Raw genomic sequence first — 24,735 nt, 5'->3', positions numbered from 1 at the left:
CCCTGTCATGGCTGGTCCTGCACAGTCTGGGGAGGGTTTTCCGGCCAATAACGCTACGGGGCACCGAGGGGACGCCTGCTCCCTCCCACGTGGAGGGGCGAGTGTGTGCGGCCGTCCTGATGGTGATGGGTGGCATCTGGCCCTCGAGGTTGAACTGGCGCCTGCTCGCCCCAGGACTACTTCCGGGTGATGCTCTCCTGCTAACCCAGCTGGAGCCGGAGTTCCTGCTCTCTCAAGCTCAAGATACCCTAACTGGCGTTCTCCCCAGCTGGGTGCACTGCCTCTGTAGGGGATCTGCTCAGCCACACCTGCTGAGATTCAGGGGGACACAGCTGTGACCAGCCACAAAGGTGCCCTGCCAGAGGGGTGCTTCCTCCGAGATGACTGCCCCTCACCCCTGTGCACACACATGGACACTGCAGGTATACGCTAAATTTCATCGGCACTTAAATTAAGAACACACCCACCACCGCTGCTTTGCTTCCACGAATGTTGATTTGGCGCCTGCTCCACACGGGGCACGGGGCACTGCGTCTGCACTTGAAGAACGTGCAGACGGGCAAGGCCTCACCCTCCGCGAGCTCATGGTCCAGCGCGGGAGGCTGGTCCGGTACCCAGATGGCTGTCATGCAGGGCAGACAGCGATAAACGCTGCGAGGTTGACCCATCATGTATTAGAGGACCCAGAGGAAAAACAATATTACTTTGGGACAAGAAAAAGAGATGAGAGAAGGCGCCCTAGAGGCAGGGGGCGAATGTGATAGCTCAGATGTCTAACAGGAGAGAGTGAAGAGGAAAACAACAAAACAGGACAACTAGTCACCTTCAGAGGACAGAGCCCCGGCTCCCTGAGGAGGTGGCGAGTGGGGCTGGAAGCAGGAAGCGGATCCGAGGGCTGGGAGGAAGCCAAGGAGGTGCTCTGGCCTCAGCCGGGGACGGCCCTGCCTGCCACGGGGACGGTCCTGCCCATGGGGACGGTCCTGCCCGCCACGGGGACGGCCCTGCCTGCCCACGGGGATGGTCCTGCCTGCCCACTGGGATGGTCCTGCCTGCCACGGGGACGGCCCTGCCTGCCCACGGGGACGGTCCTGCCTGCCCACGGGGACGGTCCTGCCTGCCCACGGGGACGGTCCTGCCTGCCACAGGGACGGTCCTGCCTGCCCACGGAGACGGCCCTGCCTGCCCACGGGGACGGTCCTGCCTGCCCACGGGGACCGTCCTGCCCGCCACGGGGACGGCCCTGCCTGCCCACAGGGACGGTCCTGCCTGCCCACTGGGATGGTCCTGCCTGCCACGGGGACGGCCCTGCCTGCCCACGGGGACGGTCCTGCCTGCCCACTGGGACGGTCCTGCCTGCCCACGGAGATGGCCCTGCCTGCCCACGGGGATGGTCCTGCCTGCCCACAACACTGTTGCAGCTCCAGGGGATTAGTTCTTACAAGAAGGGGATTTGATCTGAGAGCTTCCCCCATGACTCAATCCACCTGCCAATGCAGGAGACGCCGGAGACACGGGTTCGATCTCTGGGTCAGGAAGATCCCCTGGAGGAGGGTTTGGCCACCCACTCCAGTATTCTTGCCTGGAGAATCCCATGGACAGAGGAGCCTGGTGGGCTACAGTCCACGGGGTCACAAAGAGTCAGACACGACAGAGCAACTAGATAAAGGAACACTGCTTTATGAAGTATAATCCTTTTTCTCTCAACTGCAGAAAGGCTTTTATTTGTTGGAAAATTAAAGCAATCACAGCTGTATGAACTAACCGATCAGGCCTTGTGAAAAAAGAATGGAAGTCAACTCTGCAAACAGGTCATCTAAGTGCTCAGTTTCTGAATTTTCACCGCCCGGGGCTGACAGTTGGCTACACCCCAGAGGGTAACCGGAACCTGGTTCTGATACTGGGCAGGTCCAAGTTGGGATGTCAGTTGGGGCTGAGACGGGAGCTGGGAAACACGTCCTCCACGCGGGGCGACAGCGGACGCCAGGGGACGGGCGGAGGTGAGCCCACCTCATCACGCAAGGAAGCTTCGCAGCGCGACCTCCCTGCCGCAGAAGGCCTGGGCGCAGGACACCGCACCACGGGAGGGCTGCTGCGCTGCGCTCTCCGCCTTCACGCCCCACAAACGACTCTTTGGTTTGGTGATTCCAGGCAGGCAAGCTGCCTCCGCTGTGGAGGGTCATTCTGAAAGGAGTCACTCCAGTGAGAGCTTTTTAAACTTATTTATTTTGAAGTGTTTTAGGTAACAAAACGATCTCTCCTAAGGATTTCAGGAAAGCCACTGATGTCTCCCACCCCACTGGGTCTCGGGGCTGGAGAGGACCTGCCCGGTGAGGATGGCAGAGCGCGTGGGCTCCTCTCTTCCTAGAGAAGGAGGATGGCTCTGGGGACCCCTCCCCTCCAGATACACAGACGGACGGACCGGTGGGAGGCGGGTGGGCAGACAGACGGGGAGGTGATGGGCTCGGGGAGGTGCCCAAGTAGGTCACTGTTGGTGAGGGTGGCCGGGAATCACACGTCTACGGTTTCACTTACTTTTCAAGTGGGGAAATGCAGAACATGGCTTCTGAGGGAAAGGCATTTTTGGGGGCCCAGCCATACCTTACGGATCTGAAAGGATATTACTTGGACTTTCTTGGAATATTAAACTGTACGTAACCAAAATATAGTAGACTGTTACTGTACATGACAGCCAGTGAGCTTCAGTCAGACCCGGCAGCGAGGGTGGCATCTTGGTCTCTGCGGACACGCGTGGGAAGACAAATGTGCAGGAAACACGGTCAGAGAGAGCAGACCTGAGGTGGCTTTATCCGTCACAGAAGCAGCGGCCTGGCCATTCCCTTGTGAAAAATTCAACCACACATCCTTAGAATGAAGTTCCAGGGGCATCCGTTCACATGGCAGATGGAGAGAAGAAGACAATGACGGTCCGGCTGTTTGAGCTCCGCGTACACAGGCAGAGGTGGGCGAGCCGTGTCCCCGTCAACCAGCCTGAGCACGTCTGCATGGCCCCCTGAAGCGGGGAACACAGCCCATCCGTTTCATGAGCAAGGACTCCTGTCGGTGATCCCTGGGGCCCGGTCGTTCTGCCAGAAACACATCTCGGCCGGGGCCTCAGATCTTCCAGAACACCTTCTTCCTATAGAGGATGTAGGCGATGAGCACCCACAAGGCGGTGGCGACCGCGTTCTGCACGAGATGCTCCTTGTGCGACTGCTGGTCCCCCAGCTTCCACTGGAAGGGGAAATAGTTGGCGAAGACCTCGTGGCCCACGTACACCAGGATCGAGTTCATCCCTGGGGAGACACAGCTGGTCATCCACCCAACTCTGGACGTTTGCCTTTGGCTCAGTGGAAAAAGAGAAAAAGGACCCACTTCTGCTATCGCCTATGGCCCCCCAAGACAAGGGATGGGTATGTTAAGAGATTTGAGTGTAAATTACATCCAAAAATTAGAAAGTACTCCTTTTGTTAAGTGTGACTCTGGAATGCTAAACCTGAAAATCAGAAATATTAACTTCTCTTCACCCAGCAAACCCGAGGGCCAGAGAGAGTAACGGTCACTGGACTCGGGGCTGAAACGAGTCCCTGAAACCGCCTGCCGCCTGCTGTCTCGGGCAAAAGCGTGTCCAGACCGCCCCGAGCAGCCCCGGGCAGCGCCTCCAAGCGCATCACTCCCGCGCTGTCTGTGGGGTGCGTGTGCGGGGGCTGTCCCATGAGAAGGCCCGGCCCCTTTTCTGAAGCGCCCAGAACCAATGACCTGCCGGAGGAGGCCAGTCGGGGGCATTTACGACCCCACAATCTAATAAACAGTAAAATGGGGGGCTGCCTGGGACCCCCGGGACACGCTCAGCGCCGGCCCCTCCCGGCCTCCAGCCCGTCCTCCGGGTGCCCTCCTCCACGCGGCCTGGGGCGGGGACGCTCACCCGGGTAGAAGAACGGGGCTCCGGTCCACAGCCCCTTGACATCCACCACGGGGTACAGGGCCAGCAGGATGAGGAAGGCCAAGGAGCTCAGCGTGGTGACGTAGGAGACGGACCTGGGGACAGCGGGCGTCTCAGGGCTCCGAGCGCGGCGGACGCCCGCCCCCCGGGTGTAACGGCGATGGGGCTTCTGCACCTACCAGAGGTTTTTGTTTACTGGAATAAAGCCTTCATTTTCGGATGCTTTCGTCAGAGCCACAGAAACAAGCCCCTGGAGGCGGGGGTGGGGTGGGGAGAAAGATGTTAACAGTTTTTTCTATCATCTCCAGAAACAATGGTGGTTCCAGACTGAAAACCAGGAGTGACTTCCTTGCTTAGGGAAAGCTGAGACGTGTGCCCTCCGTTTTATTCTTTTAACTAGAAAAACATGTTTAGGATGTATGAGCATGGGCTCCCCTGGTGGTCCAGTGGTTACGAATCCGCCTGGCAATGCAGGGGACACAGGTTCAATCCCTGGTCCGGGAAGAGCACATGCCGCGGAGCAACTAAGCCCGCGTACCCCAGCGACTGAGCCCGCGCACCTTAGAGCGTGTGCTCTGCAACAAGGGAAGCCCGTGCAACGCAAGCAGAGCGGCACCCCCGCCACACCTAGAGACGCGTGAGCGCAGCAGTGGAAGCCCAGCACAGCCAGAAAATAACAATTACATAGACAAACAGGACACACAGCTAGAAATGCTCTCCACAAAGCGCCTTTGCAGCACTGCCCCGAGTCGAAGGTAAACGAGCTGATCAGCTGGAGTGAATCCTCAGAGGAAACACGACCGCAGGGTGAGAGGGGAGAGGAACGCCAGGCTTCTCTTCTGCCCCCTGCCAGCCTGTCACTGGGGACCAGGTCCTGCTGGCAAAGGCCCCCACAACCCACCCCTCGCTCCATTTCCTCATGGATTCACTGACTTCCTTAAAGAGACTTCTCCTAAGAAAACCAACCTAAGCATTTAGGCGTTGAGATGATGAAGAATGTTCTGACATGACAACTGTGACCCCAGGGCTAAATGTTTTCTTTCTTTGAAACATGAAGGAACTTCAGTGAGGGAGGGGGTTACTTACAAGAAGACAACCCCAGGCAGCGAATCTGATCAGGATGCCTCTGGCCTGGTCCTTGTAATACAGGAGTATCTTCCCTGCCTGGGGAAGAAAATGCAGTGTGACCGAGAGAACCAGCTAGGGGGATGCTTATTTCATATTAACCCAGACAGACTCGCCTGTAGGCACTGAGGTTACCAGGGAATGAATGGTCCCCTGCCCTTGGCTAGTGGGGGCCGAGAGGGGGACCCCTGGGGAGGGGGACGCGTAGAGGAGGCACTGCTGAGCTGAGGACATGAACACGAGGCAGGAACAGTGTTGGGCAGCCTGGAACAGCATGCACGCAGCATGTCACGTGGGTGAAAGCACTCGGCCGCCCTGCTGGGTGGCAGGTAGTTCAGAAAGGCCACGGGGGTCAGAGGTGGGAAGGAGGGAGCAGGCAGCAGGAGCCTTGTTCAACAGGCGGTGGGAGCCAAGGAAAGTCACTCCCCCCGCCATGTAACCAGGGACCAGGCTGGGCTGTTGAATGGCCCCGTCTGTCAGGGGTACGGGAGGGGAACAGGGGCAGTATGGACCCAGAGGCAGGGAACACTTTAAAACAGAAAAATCTGCACTTTGCATAAACCACCCCCCAAATTAGGATTTTCTGAAAACACTGAAGAAAGTGTTAACAATAAGAGCTAAAACTTATGAACGTCCTGTTCTTGGAGCCTTATGTGAATTAACTTATTTAGGTGCTATTATGTAACTTATATAACTGCTATTGAAGCACCGGGGTACAGAAACACTCCCCGGATGGCCCAGTGGGTGCACAAGGTCCAGGCACAGGTGGCGGTCAGCACTCCTTACCAGAGTTAGGGCATGCATAGATTTACCTGGAGAGCATACGGGGGCATTAAATGCATTTACGAATAAAAGCACCAACGTAAACTCTACAGTGCTGCAGACGGAAAGGCGGCATCTCTACCCAGGAAATTATTTAACCACCAAAATGTATATGCTGCAGACCCGCACTGTCCCACACGGGAGCCATTGGCCGCCTGTGATGATTCAAGTGTAAATTTAAATGAAATAAAAAAACCAGTTCCTCCTTCAGATCAGCCACATCTGGAGGACTCGGCAGCCACATGCGAAACAGTTTCAGGGTCACAGAGGTCCCCCGGAAGGAGCACGTGGTCCCTCCCCTCCCAGTCATCTCCTCTCAAATAATGGTTCCCGACCCCAAATCAGGAGAACCTCAGGGAGGAAAATCTGGGCTGCTCAGAATCTTAACATGATTCCCTGTGAGAGAAACCGAGAGCCGCCGGGACGGGCTCGGGCACAGGGTGTGCATGATCTCAAACTGTGTGACGTCCACACAGAAGGTGACAGGTGACCGTCCAGACGCGGTCCTGCCCAGCGGGGACACCCCTCACCCTGGGGCTGCCGTTCCCACCGCCGGGACGAGCCACAGGAGTAATAACTTCCCAGACTGCTGGAATGACACCTAATTATATGAACGTGCTAGCTTTCGGCACCCTCTAGTTTTGACCATCCGTCAAACAGAAGCAGAATTTATTAGGCCTGAACTACACAGAAGACTGTGCTTCCAATGACTTCTTTTAGTCAGATGGACACGTGGATGAGTGATGAATCAACAGTCACACGCTGTCAGGAACACGCATTCTCATGAAATGAACAAATACCTGAACTCCCAGAAACGCCATCACGATGGAATTGATGGTCCCCAGGATGCCCTCCGGGTCATAGGCCACCTCGGTGTGATAAAGCACCTGAAGAGGACGAGAAGGCAGGACTCACTCACTGACGGAAAAACACACACACACAACAAGCAAGAGTGACACAAACTTCATCACACCCCAGCAGTCACTGTTTTTTGTTTCGCTGCAGAGTCACTGCCAACTTGTGGCCAGCATCCTTCTGTGGTGTGTGACACTCTGGAAGGAAACACAGATGTGAGGCCCGGTGCTGGGCAGCCACCTTGGCCTCAGGTGGTCTGGGAGGTGGTGCTGGGACCCGTGCCCCTGACACAACGCGTCCCTTGACAGCTTCAAACACTATGGAATCTTACTTTTCAGGTTTATTTTTGAGGATCAAGCCTACCGTGACAATGACTTCTTCCTTTCATCTTTTAAGGCAAATAGCATTTAAAAACATATTTGTATTATTTCATTATAAGATAAATGGTTATTATAGAAAGGGCAGAAGTTTGGAGCCAGTTATTGTCATGGGTGCCGGGGGGCATCACCCAGCTATCCCGCCCCGGCTTCTCCCACCCCTCGGGGGACGAGAGCATCCTGAAGTAGTGACGGCCGAAAGCTCTCAGCTGCTCCTGGGTTCGTCCCTGAAGGGAGCCAGCTCTCGGGAGCCACCCCCTTGCTGAGCCATCCACAACCCTCCAGGGATGTCAAAGGGCCTGGTCCCACGCCTGCCCCACTGAGAACACCTCTGAGGGGCCGTTCCAGCCCCCACGACACCAGCGGGGCCTGCGTGTGACGGTCCGCCTGCCCCGTCCCACTTCCTCCAGCCCCACACGTGCTGATCCCAAAGCGCTGCCGACAAACATCCTGTGTTGGAACCGCCCACCCCGCCCCGGACCTGAGACCCACGCGAAAGCACCTCCTGCATACCTGGTACCCGGCAGCCTCACCTTAAAAGCCAAAGAGCAACCCACGACCACCCAGAGCGCCCACGACCAACGTTCAGGTGCGGTCTCTAAGGTCAGCCCGCTTCCAACACAGCTCGGCTCCGCCCTAGCGTACCTCTCGCAGCTGAGGTCTGGCCGCCCCCCTCCCCCCGAGGGTCCGCCCGGCCCGGGCGGCGCCCACTCACAGCGGAGGACGGGTGCTGGTAGAGGTGCTGGTCGCCCAGGAGCAGGCGGTCCACGTAGCCCGCGGCGCCGCCCGTGCAGTTCCGGTGCCTGCCCCCGTCTCCGATGCCGCCCGGCCCCAGGTAACCGCTGCGGAGGCGAGAACGCGCGCTTCACCCGCCAGGCCTGGGGGGAGGGCTGCGCACGGGCCATGTGCGTGCCCACCACGCCCCCAGAGCGCCGCCAACTCCCACCCGCCCGAGGACGCCTGAGCGCCGGGCACACCCACTGCAAAGCCCCCGACTCCCTGGCCGCCCCAGGGGTGAGGCGGGGCGGGGGCCCAAAGTCCATCCCTCCTCCCGCTGACCCTGGGAGACCTGCCAGAGTCGGGCCTCTGGACCCGCATTCCACCCCTCTCCTCCCTCCGCCCCAACACCAGGGAGTCTTCGAGGAGGACAGAGAGGAAGGGAGGTCCCCACATGGGCAGGCTGACAGCTGGAACCGGAGGCTCCAACTTGGCAGAAAGGGATGTGCAAACGGGGTTTCCCGCAGGGCTCCTCACGTGGGGCACCCGGGAACCGGTAAGAAGAAGGTCAAGGCCAGCCAGACGCCTTCCAGGATCAGCACGAAGAGCCACTGGGGCCAGCTGGCCGTGATGTCCAGCAGAGAAAAGCAGCTCCTCTCCTGTGGGAGGGGGGCACACATAACACATATGAACTCAGCGCAGGCGGAAGGGGAAGTAACATGCAGCTGCACGTGCACTCGGGAAGCTCCTGTGAGGCTGCTCCTGGCCTTCACGGTGGTAACACAGAATAGATGTTTGTTTATTCCAAACGCAGATACGCCACCTCTGTGACACGGGCTTCCCTGGTAGCTCAGCTGGTAAAGAATCTGCCTGCAATGCAGGACATCCCAGCTCGATTCCTGGGTCGGGAAGATCCCCTGGAGGACAGCACAGCAACCCACTCCAGTGTTCTTGCCTGGAGAACACCACGGACAGAGGCGCCTGGCGGGCTACAGTCCACGGGGTCGCAGAGTCGGACACGACTGGGTGACCAAGCGTAGCATGTGACATGTCACGGCAAAATGCCAGTTGAGAAGTTGTCAGTGGAAACTTCTACTCTTGTATCCAAGCGATTTAAAGAGATGTTCATACAGAAACGTGTACATGAATGGACACAGAATCATTATTCCTAGTAGCCAAAAACTGAAATACGTTTTGGCTACTGATAGTTGATACAGGTCAACTATCCATCAACTGATGAATGAATACAAAATATGTTACATTCAGAAAACAGAATGTTATTCAGGAGTAAAAAGGAGTGAAGTATCACGGCGTAACACAGATAAACCTCAAAAAATATTCTGCCAAATGAAAGAAGCCAGACATGAGAAGCCACATACTATGTAATTCTGTGTCTGTGACATGCCCAGGACAGGCAGATCTACAGACAGACAGCAGATTAGGGGTTGTCTAGGGCTGGGGACCTAGGGCTGGGGCGTTGCTGGGAGTGAGACGGGGTGTTTTCAGGGGGTAATCAAACTATTCCAGAATTAGACAGTGGTGATGACTGCACAGTTCTGTGACTATTTGGGACATTTGGTAAAATGTCCCTCAATTTTACACCTCAAGGGTGTGAGTTTTATGGTATGCAAATTATATCTCAATAAAGCTATTATTTTAAAAAGAAATACAACTGAATTTTAAAAAGGAAAATGCAATTTCAGCTTTGGGAGCTCTGCTGGCTGAAGAAGGGGTACAGCCCACCTGCTCCCGGGGTCCCCACAGCCCCTGGTTCCATCGTGGGGGCCTGGACGAGCCTCACAGACCCTCAAGTCCCCCTCGGCTACCAAGGTCACATCCAGGCATGCACGGCAGCCCCAGCGTGCCTTCAGAGCCTGCAGCAGAGGGCACGGGGCGTGGGCAGGGGGCCACTGGGGGGAGCGGGGGTAAAGGAGTGCCAGGAAAACGCACTCCAGCAATACCCAACCGAGGAAGCCTTGCAGGCAGAACCAAGAGAACCTGGGATTCAGGGATGAGTCTGCTAGTTACACAGGAAGGAGTGGGAACAAATACAGCTTATACAGCTAATAAGCTTATTGTGAAGTAGGAGCTACATGGAAAGATTTAAACATTTCCACCTAAAGCTCTGCCCACGGGGCGGGGGGGGGGGGCACCAAAAAAAATAGCTGTCATCTGATCTGAGTAAACTGAACTTGACAATTTATAATGAGACAGTAACACAAAAGGTGAGACACTCACATCCACCTTACAAAGAGGAGACAGGGAGCAGCGCAGGGCAGACCTGGCACCTTCCAGGTCGGACGTCTGCAGCCTTTGTGCCGACAGTGCAAGGTTCTGAGGTTTCCACAAGGAGGCTGAAACACTGGCGGCCGCCCCGAGGGGCTGGGCTAGCGCACCAGATGACGGTGCTGCTGCTTAAGGCCGGCAAAACGCAGTGATGAATGGAAACTGAATCATTTATTAAGAGGGTAGCGCTCATGGTATGTGTTCTTGATCACACACACAAAAAAAGACGGATATAAAGACTGAATAAAACTACTTGAAGAGGAAAAAAAGATGGTCTGCAACAGAGTTGCAGAGTCTGGTTCTCTTTGGTTCTGCGCTCAGAATTAAAGGCGGCCCTGGCACTTATAGGGGACCCTCCCCCCTGTATAAAACGGGGTTGCTCACCGAGGCGCAGGTCTCGGGCACCGGCCTGGCGAAGAGCAGCTCCAACGCGGCGACCACGAAGTAGGTGGCCCCCAGGCGCTGGAGGACGCCGGGGATGCGCGCCTTCTCCCAGGACACTGCGGGGCGCCGGGCAGGGGTGTCAGCCAGCGCCGCGCGCCTCACCCCGGCGACACCACCTTCTCCCGAGGGCCACACAGACCTCTCCCGCGCCCGAGGAAGTCTGATTTTGCAGCGTGCGGAGATGGGAACCCGGGGGTCAGGGGCCTCACTCGCACCCAGCAGGGAGGGTGGGCGCAGAGCAGCCGAGGGTCCCGCTCTGCGTGGGGACAAAGGGAGGTCCCCTCCCTGCCTTCTCCCGTCGAGGGTGAGCATCCAACTGCCAGCCTGGGGGAGCCGGCAGACTGGCACGGGCCGGGCTCTGCTGCCCCGCAGACTACGCGACGCCGGGGCTGCCCGACGCTGACCCCAGGAGGCCCCACCGGGTATGCCCTGCAGGGCCCCGCGGAGCCCACGTCCCGCAGGGCCCCACCTCCGCCCGTCGCCCGAAGCCTCGGCGCCTCGGGCCTGAGGGTTCGCCCGACGGCTGCTGGGTGAGCGTGTCTCCTTCGGCTAGTGAGAGGGCGCCCTCTGCGGCCCGCCGCCTCTGCCTGCCTCTGCCTGCCCGGCTCCTTCGCTGCCCCAGCACCGGCTCACACCCTTTCTCCCGCCGTCCTGCCCCTCTCACGCCTCTCCAACAAGGGCAGGGGCGTCCACACGCAGGGGGCCCCGGAAGGGCAGCCTCGCCGTGAGAGCGGGTGAGACCGAAGCGGCAGGAGGCGGCAACGGGAACCAGCGGCTGGTCTGGCCCCACCCTGCCCCTCCCTGCTCTGGAAACTGCACCTCGCTCTCCCACCCCAGGGTCTTCCTTTGAGCAGAAGGCTTTGCCAGGACTTGGAGGCACCTCTCAGGCCTCAAATTCCAAGATAATAATAGGGGTTTCCCTGGCCAGTGGTTAAGACTCTGCGCTTCCACTGCAGGGGGGCGCGGGTTCCATCCTCGGTTGAGGAAGGAAGACCCTGCATGCCGCGTGCTGCAGCCAAATAAATAAACAAAGACAATGCCCAAAGTCATGCAAGCATTAGGTGTACTTTTCGAATAACTGTTCTTTTTTGCAAGCAAAACTTAAGGTGGAGGAACTGCGTTTCTTTCAAAGTATAACACCTCTTTTCCCTATTTCAACCTGAATATATTTTAACAGGGGGAAAATACTTACATGGACCGAGGCAATAATTGGGGTTCACAACGAAAATTCCTATACAGATTAGCAGGAAACTCCTCCACGCGATCTTCCCCAGCAGTCTGAATTTTGAACATCCCCGCTGTAGAATGGAAGTCATTGACAGAAAAATCGAAGCTCCCATAATGAACACAAACCTGAAAAAACAACAGCTCTTACACGGTGGCCACTTCCAACTTTCCTGTCTCTACATCATCAGTGTTTTATAACCTGAGATGTAAGAGAAGCAACACACGATTCCTTGAAACCACATCGGCTTAGAGGTGGAGGAGGAATCCCAGTGTTGGTATGAAAGGTCTGTGCCCCTTATCATCCTGTCTTAGGAGGAAACCCTGTGGAACAATGGACGATCCTCCCATTCAGTCACCAAAAACAAACTATTATGTATAAAATAAGCTACAAGGATATTGTGTGCAACATAAGGAATGTGACCAGTATTTTATCATAACTATATTTTAAAATTGTGAATCCCGATAGTATATATGTGTGTGTATGTATATATATACACACATATATATACATATAATATACACATATACGGCACAGACTTATACAATGTTGAACATCAACTACACTTCAATTAAAAAAAATTAACATAAAGGAACTCTTCACCAGCCCAGAGAAACCTAAGTTCATATCAGCAATGAAACACCAGGCACCAAAGACAGAAACCCACGGCCAGTTCTACAAACACCTCCAAATGACGGAGGGAAGCTGTTCACAGTGTCGGCAAAACCTGCGCTGCGTGGAAAGTCAGGGTCCTTCAACCAAGGGGACAGCCAGAGACAGCCAGGCTTACCCCACTATTATTTTAGAGTTTAGCTCACTACTGTCATTAACTATTATACACATTATCAGAATTTATCAGAATTCCCTGATACAGATATACTGCATATAGGAAATAAAATTTTAGGAAATAAAATTTTCACACGTATTTTCAGGATTAGTGGAATATTCAGAATTTATGACTTTCCACAAGATTCCAGGATCTCCCATATCATACGCACACTAATGAAACGCTCCCTCCGAAGTCACCCATCTTTTATGCGCACGTGTCTTAGACAAGCACTACGCCAGGTGTCCGAGTTGTTGGGGAACCCAGCTTTCGGGAGGAGCTCATCACACGGAGACCCGGGGCAGCACAGGCCCGCCGCCGGATCTCAGGGCCAGGGTCAGGAAGGTCCAGCATCAGCGGAAAACCAAAGCTGGCGGATGGGCCACGAGGAGCGGGTGGTGGGTCTACAACTCACCACGGGAACACAAGGTCAGCCACCGTCAGTCCTGCAGAAGGACACAAGCGTGACAGTGAGGAAGGTACCGGGAGCGTCGGCGCCCCCCGACCCGGGACGGCGTCCATCTCTCACGGCCCGGGCGCGTCCTCAGGGAAACCCCACGCAGCTGCGCCGAGCTGCCCTGACTCTGGGCTGGGGCTGGCGGGGGGCGCTTCCTGAGAGCAGCCCCGGCACGGGAAGCCTGGACAGAAGAATGCTGGCGGTCTTCGATCTCAGGGAGTGCTACTCAGAACTCATCCTAAACCCACGGCCCCAGGCAGATTCACAGCCACAATTCAGCATCACTCAGACCCCCCGGATCCACGGCATCCCCAGGAGGACCAGGCGTCTCAGTGCAGAGCGCCCCTGAGGCTGTGGCGCAAGGCGCGCCTGCAACACCGAGGTCCTCACACCCTCTGCAGAGCCCGCGGGCCGGCCGCACCGACCTCCGCAGACCTCTGGGGTGACAGTGAAGCACTGCCGAGCCAGGGTACACAACAGGGAGGCGGGAACTGAAGGCTGAGGCAAAGGTCTGAGGTGCCGTCCGAGGGACGCATCGCTGGAGCCTCCACCCACGGCTCTGGAGGGGCCCGAGTCAGCCAGGCGACCTCTGGGCAGGGCTCACCGTTCCAGCTCGAGTGCTTGAAGTACCAGTATTTCCCGCCTCCGTAGTTCACGAAGACCATGATGGTGAGCGCCATCCTGCAAAGTAACAGACACGCGTGCTCAGGGCCGGCCGTGTGCCCGGGACGCCTGGCTGCAGACAGTGCCGTCCTGATGCGAGCAGACCCTTCAAGAGCGAGAGACTCCCGCTTCTCATCACCGCAGGGAGGACCCCGCACAAAAGTGATGTCTGAAGAAAAAGTGCCACTACACCCTGGAATTTGAAAATGGAGCAAAACATTCCTGATCACTCTGTTCCATGCTAATTACTTAAGTGTTTCAGGTGAAGGAACTGTAGCGGGGGGGAGAGTCTTTCGGGTCAAGACCTGGCTCCCTCTTTCTTGGATCCACTGGACCTCGGGTGAGCCTCCCATCAGTTCTGTGAGAAGGAGGGACACCCCGACCCGGGGACCAAGACAGAGAGTTACGTCCATCACCGCACCGAACCTGTGCTTGAAACATCTCAGCACTGAATCAGTGTCAGCTCTTGAACACCCGGGAACATCTCCAGAAGAGAGGAAGAGTCAGACAGACTCTGCCTGTGCTGCTGTCTGATGCCAACTGCCCTGAATGTGAGGAGTAAAGACACGAGTGTGTCAGGGCACACTCGTGTGCCCTGACAAGAGTGTGTGGGAACGGTGGAGCCCAGAAATCACCTGGTGGCTCAGCTGGTAAAGCACCGCCTGCAGTGCAGGAGACCCTGGTTTGATTCCTGGGTCGGGGAGATTCCCCTGGAGAAGGGACAGGCTGCCCACTGCAGTATTCCTGGGCTTCCCTGGGGGCTCAGATGGTAAAGAATCCGCCTGCAAGGCGGGACACCTGGGTTCAAGCCCTGGAGGAGGGCATGGCAACCCACTCCAGTATTCTTGCCTGGAGAATCCCATGGACAGAGGAGCCTAGCGGGAGCTACAGTCCGTGGGGTCACAAAGAGTCGGACACGACTGAGCTTTAAGCACAGCACAATGGCGCCCAGCCGACTGCAAGCACATCCCACGTGGTCCCTGCGTGACCTCGGGCAGCTTACTCAGCTCTGAGGCTCAACTGCTCCATGAGAAACAGGGATGTTTTAGGAAGCATATACTTCACAGGACTGCTGAGAGATGAAAAGATGAAGACAAGTTGGAACCGGGCCTGGCGTACTTGAGGACTCGTTTGCAATGGCTATTTTCAGCATCATTAGTCACTACTGCCTGGCTTCAGACACACAGAGAGGGGCATGCGGAGCCCTGGGGAGGCGGGGTCGGGGGACCCTGAAAGGGTTCTGAAAGGCCTCAGTGGGAAGCAACAGAAGACCAGACCTGACACCTGGAGGTTTCTTCTCGGCCACATGGTCTCAGGCCTTATTGTCAGCGTCCGGTCCTGGCCGCCATTCTGGACCGTGTGACGCTGGATTTGCCATCAAAAAGGCCTGACGTTTGAGCTGGTCTGTGAGTGGAGGAGGAGGACGGGGCTGCCCCACGTTCCACTTCCAGGCTGGGGCACTGGCCCGTCTGTGCAGCTGCTGAGCGGACTGGGGTGCCTGGGGCAGCTCCTCGCAGGCGGGAGTGACCCGCCCCCCAGCATCTCCCGGGCCCCCAGAAGGTGGGTCTCGGCCTCTCCCCCAACCAGCTGCTCCGAGTGACCCGTCCACCTGGTTCGCACGGTAGTCTCGAGTCAGGAGAGGCTGCCGATTTAGCTTGACAGCAGGAGACCTTCTCCAGCCTCGAGAGCGAAGGGTGCCTGAAATACCTCCTGCAGCAAGTGTGTGTGCGTGTGAACGTGCCACCCGAGGCCACGTGTCACCAGGAGCCCACGTACCCTCGGAATGTGTCCACACAGCGGAGGCGCAGCGGGGCCGCCGACCGACGCCAGGCCTCTGGTTGGGGGTCACTCGCCCTGCTCGGGGATCCCAGCTCCTTCCGGAAAAGGGGAGAAAAATGCAAACAGTTCATGATGCGAAAGAGTAAACCAGACTTTTCTGCTTTTAGGGCAGAAATCAGCAGAGTGAAAGCTGAGGAGCACTGTGGCTGGATGACACTTTCATTTGCTTTTGTAAAGACGCACCTAGAGATTAGGGTTTCACTTGACTTGGGTTTTGCACCTCTGCTGAGGTTGCAGTGGCCGGGCTGATAAACAACCACAAGGATGTCTGCGACAAGAACACCCGCAGGTATGTCTGCAAGTGGACTCGGATGTGTCCATAATGGACTGATTAACACGAGACAGGACGTTTAATCACCACGGCGGGCCACCACGTGTACGGATTTAATACTCATGTCTCTCATTCTTGTGTTTTAATCTTGACACTCTACTTAACGGGGTTGATTCAACAGTGCTGCCTGCGGAGCGGACAGACCGTCCACTCCGAGCATCACCACAGAGCCCGAGCTCCAGCCTCACCAAGAAAGAGGAGGGGGCGCCCTTCCCGGGGGCGGGAGGGGCCTTCCGGTGATCAAGAAGGCAGGACACTCGACCTGGCCGTGCACAACATAAGGCAGTCTAGATGACTGAATAAGGGACTGTAAATTCCCAATCGAGGAAGTCACCCAGAGCGCACAAGGTGCGTTCTAATCACTCACAGAATTGATGAGGCGATCGGTTTCCCGAGAATTGATTGCTTTAGAAATCCAATTCTGAAAGTCTTCCAAACTGTCAACAAATAAAAGGCCTGGTTAATTTATTTTCTTGGGCAGAATTTTCAGAATATTATGCTGAAAGAAAGTGAAAGCTCACATTCTATGAAGTCAAAGAATCAAACATTTTCCGTTTTAAACGAAACGGAAGCAGAAATCAAAGTTTCCAGCAGCAGCACTTTCGAGTGCAGGACGCTGACGGCGTGACTGCCCCAGAGGGGAAGCAGGGTAAGGACGGAGCCTTCCCTCAAGAACGCCGTGAGGGCAAATGACCCCGTGGCTGGAGTTCTGGTTAAAGTTAGAGCAGCAGCGGGTGCCCGAGGCGGTGATGACGGACCCCGGCGTCTGCGGCCGTGGGAGGCTGAGGCTCCGCGGCCGCGGCAGCAGCAGCAGCGGGGCAGGAGCAGGAGGGACCCGGGGGGGATCACAGCAAGTGAAGGAGCAGACAGAGAAAGACGAACGGCGCCCGGCACCGCTTCCACGCAGGGCCGATCTCTGAATGAGAAATGGATGCGCAGACAGAGGACAGGCCGGCGGTGGCCAAGGAGGATGGGGGGCCGGGGAGAGGTGCAGCGGGCGCGCGGGCTTAGCAGATGCAAACTGGTGTACAGCATACAGGATGGAGGAACAACGAGGACCCACTGTACGGCACGGGGAACTACACTCAACCTCCCGTGATGGATCACAGTGGAAAAGAACGTGATAAAGAACGTGTGTATACACACACGTATAACTGAGTCACTCTGCTACAGCGAAGGTTAACACACACTGCGAATCAATTACACTTCAGTAATTTCAATTTCAAAGATACCAATAAACAAAACCAGCAAAAACAAGTGTCAAGGTGAATGGGTGACTCTCTCTTGATTCTGATTTTATTATTTGTCCACCCTGAATGTAAATGAATGAAGCTAGAGGCACCCTCGCGCCATACACAAAAATAAAGTCAAAATGGTTTAAAGACTTAAATATAAGACATGACACCATAGAACTGCTAGAAGAAAATATACAGAAAACATTCTTTGACATTAATTGTACCCGTGTTTTCTTAGGTTACTCTTTCAAGGCAACAGAAGTGAGAGCAAAAACAATGACACTTAAAGCTTTTGTGCAGCAAAGCAAACCACAAGCAAAGTGACAGACAACGGACGGCCTGGGAGAACAGATTTGCAAACGACGTGACTGGAAGAGCTTGATTTCCAAAATACACACAGTTCTTACAATTCAGTAACAAAGAAACAAACAATGGAGGAATGGATAAATTCACTGTGGTACATATACACAACAGATACCACTCAGCCACGAAAAAAAAAGAATGAAATAACACCATTTGCAGCCACATGAATGGACCCAGAAATGATCATACTAAGTGAGCTCAGAAAGAAAAAGCCCAGTACGGTTATCACTGATACATAGAATCTAAAGTAGGACAGAGGCAGCCCAGTGATTGAGGACTCTGAACTTTCACTGAAGGGGGTGTGGGTTTGATCTTTGGTGGGTGAACTAAGATCAAGATTCTGCAAGCCAAGCAGTGTGGCTCACCCCATCCACCCTACCCCCCCCCCCAAAAAAAAAAAAACCCAGCCAGTTCAATTTTCGTAACTTTTTTGCTAAATTGCTCAAAACAGTATCCAAATATGATCCATATATCCAATGCATACATTTAAAATTTCTTCTTTTTTTCCCTACAAGTCAACTCCCATTTTTTGTTTATTCAGCACTAGTAACATCACTGTCACATGAAAAACTTTAAAACAGAACCATGTAACTGAGGGTAAAAAGGAGAAGTTAAGATGCTGGAGAAGAACTCTTGAGAGTCCCTTGGACAGCAAGGAGATCAACCCAGTCAATCCTAAAGGAAATCAGCCCTGAATATTCATTGGAAGAACTGATGCTGAAGCTGAAGCTCTGGTACTTTGGTCACCTGATGCGAATAGCCAACTCATTGGAAAAGACCCTGATGCTGGGAAAGACTGAGGGCAGGAGGAGAAGGGGGCGGCAGAGGAGGAGATGGTTGGATGGCATCTCCGACTCAATGCCCATGATTTCGAGCAAACTCCGGGAGATGGTGAAGGACAGGGAAGCCTGGCGTGCTGCAGTCCACGGGTTGCAAAGAGCTGGACACGACTGGGCGCTGAACAACAACAAGATGTTTAAAAACTGAAGCTGAAAAAGAAGAAGCACTTATTTTCTTATACGTGCTTGCTCCCCCAAGTGAAGAGGAGAGAGACAATGTACTCTTCTCTGACTACTTTCTCAGATTCTTTTCTATTTCACACACATCTGAACTTTCTGGGACTTCCAGGGGCAGCTGGAAGCTGATGGGAGAGATACAAGGAACTTCTGCTTTGCCCGCAGGAGCATCTGCCCGCAGGCTGTAAAGGCAGAATCATGTGTGAAAGGAGTTTCAGTTCCACTCGGGGCAGGGGGATGTTCTTCTCTTTGCAGGAGCCTGGTATCAGCCACCTGCCACTTTTAACATGATGCGACAGATAACATTCACATGAAACGCAGCAAATGAGGACTTCTTGGTGGTCAGTGGTTAAGAATCCACCTGCCACTGCAGGGTACACAGGTTCGGTCCCTGGTCCAGAAGACCCCACATGCCGTGGGGCAACTAAGCCCGTGGGCCACAACTACTGAGCCTGCACACCCTGCCGGTGCTCGGCAACAAGAGAAGCCACCGCAGTGAGAAGCTTGCACGCCACAACTAGAGATTAGCCCCCATTTGTCTCCACTAGAGAAAGCCCATGAGCAGCAACGAAGACCCAGCTCGCCAAAAAAAAAAAAAAAAGCCACACCAAATGAAAACACTCTCAGAAACTGGAACATTATTTGCATCTCGTCAACATTCAAAGGGATGCACCTCCTCTGCGAGGACGGCACGGTGTCCCTGAAAGGCAGTGAGGCTAACCGTCGGCAGCAGGCAGCTCTCCTGCACAGCCAGGGTTCTCCACCAGGGAAGCACACTCCTTCTAGGAAGGTCTTTCTTCCAGTTGGATCCGGCTCACCAAGAGAATCGTGTGGTGTTTCCTGAGACTCTCACTGGCTGAGCATGCAAAAATTCAACCTTATTCCTTCTACGAGGAAAGACCTTCCCTTGGAAAGATGCTATGCTAGGCCTGAGTCTAGTTCACTTCCTTGTTCTTCTCCAGGTCACAAATCCACTCACCAGAATGGCAGTTTACCAGCAGAGGGGAAGGAATTTCCTTTCCGAGCTGGCTGACCCTAAGCAAGGGAGAGTCTGCCCTGAGGTGGGAGGTCCTGGCTGCAGGAGCTGGGGCCAGAGGCATGGCCTCAGGGCTCAGAGCTGAGAGGAAGAAGAGAGTCAGGGTGTCAACATCTCCCAAAACTATCCTAGGCCACATCCACACGCCATGAAGCATGATGTGAGTCCTCCAGGAAACAGTGATTGCTCAAGCATTTTCTTCTACGTTTCAGCCACGTGGGAGAATTGAAGGTAAAGATCCATTCCAATTAAGTTATTATTTCCTTGATGTCAGAGGCCATCTCTTATTCAACACTGAATCCCTAACGCCTAGGATGGCATGGTGGACACAGTAAGTTTTCATTTAATCCAGGAATAATGACCAAACTACCCTTTCTGAACACATTTTTTTCTATATTCTACTTTCCAGTGTGCCTGCCCCAGCTTACCTCAGCAAGAACCTCAGGATGGACACCACGATGACGAGCGCCATGCCGATGAGGAACGCGATACCCACAGCTGCAAAAACAAAAGGAAACATGTCATCACCAAAAGTGTGGTCACAAGCGTCAAGGCTGTCATGTCAGTGCAGTTAAAATGAATGAAAAATCCAAACAGAATATGAAGAAGGATGTATATGTGTGCACAACTGAGTCACATTTGCTGTACAGTAGAAATTAACACAACGTTGTAAATCAACTGTACTTCAATAAAATAAATGGAAAAGTTAAGGAAAAATGCAAACAAAAATGGACACATGACGGGGAGGCCTGTATCCCTTATGTAAAATTTCTTACTAACAATTGAGAATACGATTCAAGACTAAAGTGCTAATTTTCATCATGAGAAATATCAAACATACTCAAAACTGTAGAGAATTGTATAATAAACCCACACACACTTGTAGCCTAGATTCTAGAATTTCAAACATTGTCACTCTTGTTTCATCTTCATTCTCCCCCTTTTTTTTTTTTGCCTGAAGTCTTTTAGGCAAATCCCTGACATCAGCTATTTTATTCCCACATCTTCGGGATGTACATCTACACCATCATGAACCCTCGACCTGACCCCCCACCCCCCAAGAGGACACAGCGTCACTTCCACAGGACTCTGCTGAAGACACACAGCCCGTCCCTGGTCACAGGAAAGCAGCAAGAAAACCCAAGTAAAGACAACTGGCCAATCTTCTTCACAAGTGTCAAGGTGGTGCAAGATCAAGAAAACCTGATTAGAAGAGATGAGACTGGCTTAGAGAGGGCCTGGAGACCTGACCCCTAAGTGCCCTGGGGCCCTGGACAGGAAACGGACACTAGAAAGGCAGCTGGGGAAACCTGAGAAGTCCGGCGCTCAGCTGACAGCACCGGGTGCGCGTTGAGGGCCTGGTTCCAGAAACTATACGAGGGATCGCGGTACTGTGATTATACGGTTCAGGGGCTTAGGGGAAGCCGGGCGAAGGGAATATGGGACCGCTTCCTTGCAATGTTTCCGTAAGCCTAAAGCTATTTCAAAATGAAAAGTTTCTTAAAAATGGACCTTTTGCTGTATAGGCACGATGTGATACAAAATTAGTAACTCCCTGGCTAACACTGACTCCATATTCAAATTTTTCCAGTTGTCTTGAGACACATTTTGTAGTCCATGTGTTCAACTCAGGACCGAGGCAGGGCTCACACCTTTCATGTGTTTCTTAAGTCCTGTGCATTCGCCCACAGTCACGGACTTGATTTACACGAGGTTGGCTGTCTCCTATCAGGGCGTCCCATTCTCAGTCTAGATCTGCCAGGGTGCTTCCATCCGGTGTCACTGATCTTGTTCCTCGGTCCTCCGAGTGTTCTGCAGATGGGAAGTCAGCTGTTCAGCCTTGGCTGAGAAGGCCCACTCCCCAGCAGGGATGCTCCGCAGATGCGGCGTCTTCACCAACACGTCCCATCAGTAGCACCTCCTGCCTCCCACCGTGTGCCTGATGCCCATGTTCAGCTGGTGGAGGCCTGACCCCTCCAACGTAAAGTCCCCCTTTCATCAGATGGTTCCATCCACTCACGGTTTTTGCCTAAATCAACGACTTCACTGGGTATTGCAAAAGATTCTGCCATATTATTAGCTGGATTCTTCTGTAAAGAATTTACCCTCTTCACCTAGGACTACTTCGTTATCTTAAAATACAGTCAAAAACAGGAAAGGCATGACAGCTGATCCTGCTTTTCCACTATTTTAATTGCACCAGTTAACATCAGGTGTCCCTGTAACCCCCAAAGGCAACCAAAATATTGTTTCTGTTTGGGGACGGGGGCCTTGGGCTTTATAGCCTCTTAGTGAACTCGTTGCTTTTTGTTACGATCAGTGTGTTTCCATCAATTACTTCATTATTCTTTAATGACTGAATCTTCCCCTGTCGGCCCTTTCACACTGCCTCTTACCGATGTTCTGACACAACCAACCCGTCTTCAGCAGCGTCACCGTGAACAGTGCTTACTGTTTGGAACAGCCCCAGGGACTTCTGATACTATCTACCGGGGCCCCGGAATGACTCCTTTCCTCCAGAGGAGTTATTAGAGGCTGAACAACTCCTCCAGAACCCAAGAGGATGTCTGAACTGTCAAAGGCACATACAGAAAACACTGTGTTCTAAATCCTAAAACAAGGAAAGTTACGTGACAGCCAACTGCCAGACAGCTAGCCAATTTCTAGTTTCTTTCCACTGCAATAACTTTTTTTTGGCTTATTTATGCTTCAAAATTAAACCAATAACAACTATGAGACTGTGTGGAAATATAAAGTATTTGTATATATCACATAATTTTCTTAGTATATACCAATGGCACAATAAATACACTATAAATATGCCATAATGAGATAGACAACCACCTGTAATCCAGGATTTGAATTACACAATATGCTGCAAACAATACTCAAAAACTGAAATGGTTGAAAATGCAAACTCTCAAAATCAAGCAAGAGCATATACGTACGAAGGTTACTGTCAATTGGCTCCTTGTTGACGACCAGGTCACAAGCAACTTCACTGACTCCGTCACGGACGTGCTTTACCAAGAGAGAATAGTTTCCAAATTCTCCAAATTTGTACTCCAGCCTACAGAGGTTAGGTAAAATGAAGAAAGACTGTTAGGTTAGAAAATAAGGAGTTGGATACTGGTAATGCCATCCAGACAGAGTGAGAGGCGTTTCTGCATGGGGACCAGGAAAGACACAGAAAGATATTCTGAAAGAAGGAGGAGCTAGAATCCAAACAGGAAAACAAAAAGTAGAGAGATGCAGATTTCAGTAGGTCACAGCAAAGCAGGTACGAACCTACAAACTCCCTTGTCCTGCGCAGTGTCGTTCAGCTGCAGGATGGACCAGTGCTGGGTGCTCACAGCCACGGCTGCCACGCCCGGCTCCCCGGCCTTCCTGCCCTGGGAGACGCTGGCCAGAACCTGCAGCAGGCACTAGAGATCCAAGCACAGGTCAGGGTTAGGGGTCTGGCAGTCTGTGGTTGGATATCCAACAGAGGGGCCTGAGAAAACTTCTCCTTCATGCTTGTCAAGAACTCTTGCATTTCAATAATTTAGGTCAAGTCTGTCCATGTAAGTAGGTGTTGCTATGGAATCACACAAACCTTTATTAACAGATCGATTCTTCACACCATTAACAAATAGAGCTTCCATTAAGTATTGCCTTTTATGGTTTTGCCTATAATTTAACAAATAAACATATGATTCTACCCAACTTGCATATTTTTAATGGTTATATTAATTGATACATCATATTTCATCACATACTATAGTTAGGAATACTTAGGCTGCTTTCAAAGCTTTTCTTTATTCTTTTGTATATAATTTATATAAATTACAGTTTCAAAAGACATAATTTAATGATATGACTTAAATATGATAATATAAATATATTTATAATTTATAAAAATTATATTGTTTTTAAAGATCTACATATGATGTTCTCTTTTAAATTCTTTCCCTGAGAAAAATTTCCAAAAATGAGATCACTGGCTTAAAAAAAAAAAGTCATCATTTTAATGGTTCTTGTTACACGTGGCCAAACAACATTCACATAAAATAAAAACCTATAACAGATTTATTTCTCAGAGCCTGAGCAGGACTTTGCCTCCTTCTTCCTTTTGTTCAGGCACTAGGAGTTTATAATACTGCAGCATTGAGATTACATTTTTAATTATCAGTAGATGTGCTGTTGTTGTTTAGTTGCTTCAGCTGTGTCTGGTTCTTTGCGACCCCATGGACTGTAGCCCACCAGGCTCCTCTGCCCACGGGATTTCCCAGGCAAGAGCACTGGAGTGGGCTGCCATTTCCTTCTCCAGGGGATCTTCCCAACCCAGAGACTGAACCCACACCTCCTGCATGGTCAAGCAGATTCTTTTCCCACTGAGCCCCACGGAAGCCCCTATCAGTAGCTTAAATAATTCCATTTTCTTTGGTTCTTTTATGTTCCCTATGGTGTGAACCACATTAGACACCTAGTTCCCTTGAACACAATCTTAGAAATCTGTCCTCGAAAACTGTAACATTAAGCTTCCAACTCTCTCAAACACTTCCCCACTCTAGTGCCTTCATCTTGCTATATTCTGTTGTTTGTAAAGCTTTATGCATTCACACTACTCTGGTGTGTGACCTCTTCTATTGCTTCATGAGCATAAAGATGTACTCTGCATTTTTTTTTTAATTTGTAGGTTTTTTTTTTACTTGAATCTACTTGGGGTATCTGATAGATGGTATCTGATAATTCTAAATGCCTTTCCCATGGTTTTCGCTGTAATATGGTAAACTATTACGGAGGTTAGATTCTACTTATTACACCTCGTTTGGACCACTGGTCCCTGTTTCTTTTTGGCTACACTCATCACTGCGCCCTGTGAGGCACCTCATCGGGTAGAGCAAGTCTCTGGACCATCCGTTCACTTCTGGGCCATCCTCTGATTCACCTGCCCACTTACTCTTTCATATAATCTGGAATTCTCTTTATGCAGCTTCTATGAAGTATCCATTGATGTAGTAACAGCAGTTGTGTTGACCGTATAAACTAATTTGGGAAGTACTGCCATTTTTCCTATGTTTAATCATCACATCAGTGTGTGATGGCTCTCTCTCCATTTGGACTATAATCTTCCCATTAAAATTTGATCATTGTCCATATATATGACTTCTTATAGATGAAAATATAAGTCATCAT

At 52.6% G+C, this 24,735-nt stretch overlaps 1 protein-coding gene across 1 annotated transcript in view; it reads right to left on the bottom strand.

The window, feature by feature from the left end:
• Positions 1–2,200: 2,200 nt before the first annotated feature.
• HGSNAT (heparan-alpha-glucosaminide N-acetyltransferase) overlaps positions 2,201–24,735 on the bottom strand; it is a 32,673-nt gene continuing 10,138 nt past the window's right edge. Inside the window, exons 3-18 of the mRNA XM_065946926.1 lie at positions 22,846–22,982; positions 22,506–22,627; positions 19,986–20,055; positions 16,275–16,344; positions 15,514–15,611; positions 13,679–13,755; positions 13,033–13,063; positions 11,759–11,919; positions 10,507–10,622; positions 8,374–8,495; positions 7,835–7,961; positions 6,688–6,774; positions 5,027–5,104; positions 4,120–4,190; positions 3,923–4,035; positions 2,201–3,293 (exon numbers count right to left, since the gene is read on the bottom strand). Of these exons, the coding sequence (XP_065802998.1) occupies positions 3,112–3,293; positions 3,923–4,035; positions 4,120–4,190; positions 5,027–5,104; positions 6,688–6,774; positions 7,835–7,961; positions 8,374–8,495; positions 10,507–10,622; positions 11,759–11,919; positions 13,033–13,063; positions 13,679–13,755; positions 15,514–15,611; positions 16,275–16,344; positions 19,986–20,055; positions 22,506–22,627; positions 22,846–22,982 (1,662 nt within the window). The 3' untranslated portion in view covers positions 2,201–3,111. The remainder of the gene's footprint in view (positions 3,294–3,922; positions 4,036–4,119; positions 4,191–5,026; positions 5,105–6,687; positions 6,775–7,834; positions 7,962–8,373; positions 8,496–10,506; positions 10,623–11,758; positions 11,920–13,032; positions 13,064–13,678; positions 13,756–15,513; positions 15,612–16,274; positions 16,345–19,985; positions 20,056–22,505; positions 22,628–22,845; positions 22,983–24,735) is intronic.

The sequence above is a fragment of the Muntiacus reevesi genome, chromosome 10 (assembly GCF_963930625.1).
Source record: "Muntiacus reevesi chromosome 10, mMunRee1.1, whole genome shotgun sequence".
NCBI classification, from domain to species: Eukaryota; Metazoa; Chordata; class Mammalia; order Artiodactyla; family Cervidae; genus Muntiacus; species Muntiacus reevesi.
The sequence above is the reverse complement of the archived record's forward strand: the minus strand, read 5'-3'. Positions and strand labels throughout refer to the sequence as shown.